Raw genomic sequence first — 2,500 nt, forward strand, 5'->3', positions numbered from 1 at the left:
TATACATATATATATATATATATATATATATATATATATATATATATATATATATATTTATGTATATATGTGCAAACACGCACACATACACGCATGTATATGTATGAATATATACCTTTATATATATATATATATATATATATATATATATATATATATATATATATATATATATACTTATTTATATGTGTGTGTCTGAGTCTGTGTGTGTATGTGTGTGTGTGCAACTGTATGTACTTATGCATATATGTATGTATGTACGCATGTGTGCGTGCGCGAGCGTCTGTGCGCACGACGCCCCGACCCTCGGAGAGACGCACAAGACCAGCGGCAGCAGGACGAGCGTCGGCGCGCAGCAGATGAGCATGATGGAGCGCCAGCGCCGCATGAGGTAGCCGATGCCCGCGAGGCAGATGACGGAGAAGGAGTAGGGGAGGCCCAGCAGCATCCCCACCAGGCTGCGGTGGCGCGTGGGCGTCGACTCCATCGCTTCAGGGATTGTAGAGGGTCATGTGGGGTGGACACTGTTGCTATGTGTCTATATATACTTTATATTTATACATATATATGTTCGTTTATGTATATATATATGCATGTATTCACAAACACACATACAATATATATATATATATATATATATATATATATATATATATATATATATATATATATATATACATATATATATACATATATATATGAAAGATGGAAGGCAATACCACATTTTTATCATGAACATTATAACCTCTCCGATCGGGATTCGATCCCTCGCCGCCAATGCCCATGAATGCAAGACGGCCGTTCTTCCACTCGTACAACGACCCACTAAATGGAGTGAGCAACTAGGCGCTTAATAGCATCCATAGACATTACCTACCTATTCATACATGTGTAAGGATAGCGAAGTTTATATATATATATGCATTCACGTGCATTGGCGGCGAGGGATCGAATCCCGAACGGAGAGGTTATAATGTTTATGATAAAAATGCGGTAAAGCATTATTCTGTCTTTCATAGAATGCACCTCAGGTTATCTGATTTGGGATTTTTCCTGCTCTGTCCATAAATACCGAGTGCCCACTGGGAGTGAGTGTGAAACTTTGCTATCCTTACTCATGTATGAGTAGGTAGGTAATGTCTATGGATGCTAGTAAGCGCCTAGTTGCTCACTCCATTTAGTGGGTCGTTGTACGAGTGGAAGAGCGGCCGTCTTGCATTCATGGGCATTGGCGGCGAGGGATCGAATCCCGATCGGAGAGGTTATAATGTTCATATATATATATATATATATATATATATATATATATATATATATATATATATATATATATATATATATATATATATATATATTTTTTTTTTTTTTTTTTTTTTTTTTTTTTTTTTTTTTTTTTTTATGTGTGTGAACATACACAAGAATATATACACATGATCGTACTGTGCGCAAGTGACTGATACGTATGCGTGTGGTGTGATATTTGAGAAAGGCAGCTTTACAAATATTCCATGCAGTTGCTATTAATAATATCAACCATGGCAGAGGAAGTATGATAAGTATTTAATGCATCTGGTGTTAGCGACACAGGGGACTTTAGTTGCGTTTTATAGCTTATATAGTATAGAATATGTATTATATACAGCTCAGGTATTTCCCCCCTTGAAGCGCAATTTAATGCGAATGCCAGTTAACAAGGATCATTTTATACCTCCTTTCTAAGGGCAATTTCGTCTTAAGGGAAAGTGACAACTTTAGGATCAACGCACACACACACACACACACACACACACACACACACACACACACACACACACACACACACACACACACACACACACACACACACACACACGCATATACAAGATTAACATGTATATTGGCGTTACAAAAATAAACCACATTCCAGGTGTGAAGGTCTCTCGGCAGGTACCCACTTTTGCCTACTCCGAAATCCCGCTTTGCTCACATTCGACATTCGCTAACATTTCAACATTCAACACACGCTCATCCATCATGTATATCATCTTCTTGGATCTCCTCACAGGGTCTACTTGGGTTGGATGACATACACACACACACATGCACACACACACACATACACACACACACACACATACATACACACATACACACACACACATGGACACACACACACACACACACACTTCAAAACGCACACCATGCATATCCCAGGCGTTCTCACCGAGGCTCCATGAGGGCTGGATCATGCACTGTGCAGCGACGCCCACCACCCAGCGCATGGCCAGCACGACCGGATAAGATGACGTGAAGCTCATGACCAGAACGGCGGCGGCGTAGAACACACTGCCGATCTGCACCGCTCTCCGACGCCCGAGCCTTGCCAAATAATCGCACAGAAATTGATTCTCTTTGTGCTGTTTATTAGCTTAATTGCAAATCAAATAATAATTTTTATCATAATATATATGCATAAGTAGAAAGGGTCTCCAGTATTTTTTTTTCTTTCTTTTTTTTGTGA

General features: G+C 39.4%; 1 protein-coding gene across 2 annotated transcripts in view; it reads right to left on the minus strand.

Annotated features, from left to right (window-relative positions):
* LOC138862693 (solute carrier family 22 member 20-like) overlaps positions 1 to 2,500 on the minus strand; it is a 30,105-nt gene that overhangs the window by 9,846 nt on the left and 17,759 nt on the right. The window contains exons 5-6 of one of the 2 annotated variants that reach the window (XM_070125500.1): positions 2,204 to 2,358; positions 321 to 489 (exon numbers count right to left, since the gene is read on the minus strand). In XM_070125500.1, coding sequence (XP_069981601.1) covers positions 321 to 489; positions 2,204 to 2,358 — 324 coding nt within the window. The remainder of the gene's footprint in view (positions 1 to 320; positions 490 to 2,203; positions 2,359 to 2,500) is intronic. The other variant, XM_070125501.1, reaches the window with a different exon arrangement.

This window comes from Penaeus vannamei, chromosome 9 (genome assembly GCF_042767895.1).
Source record: "Penaeus vannamei isolate JL-2024 chromosome 9, ASM4276789v1, whole genome shotgun sequence".
In the NCBI taxonomy this organism is placed as follows: Eukaryota; Metazoa; Arthropoda; class Malacostraca; order Decapoda; family Penaeidae; genus Penaeus; species Penaeus vannamei.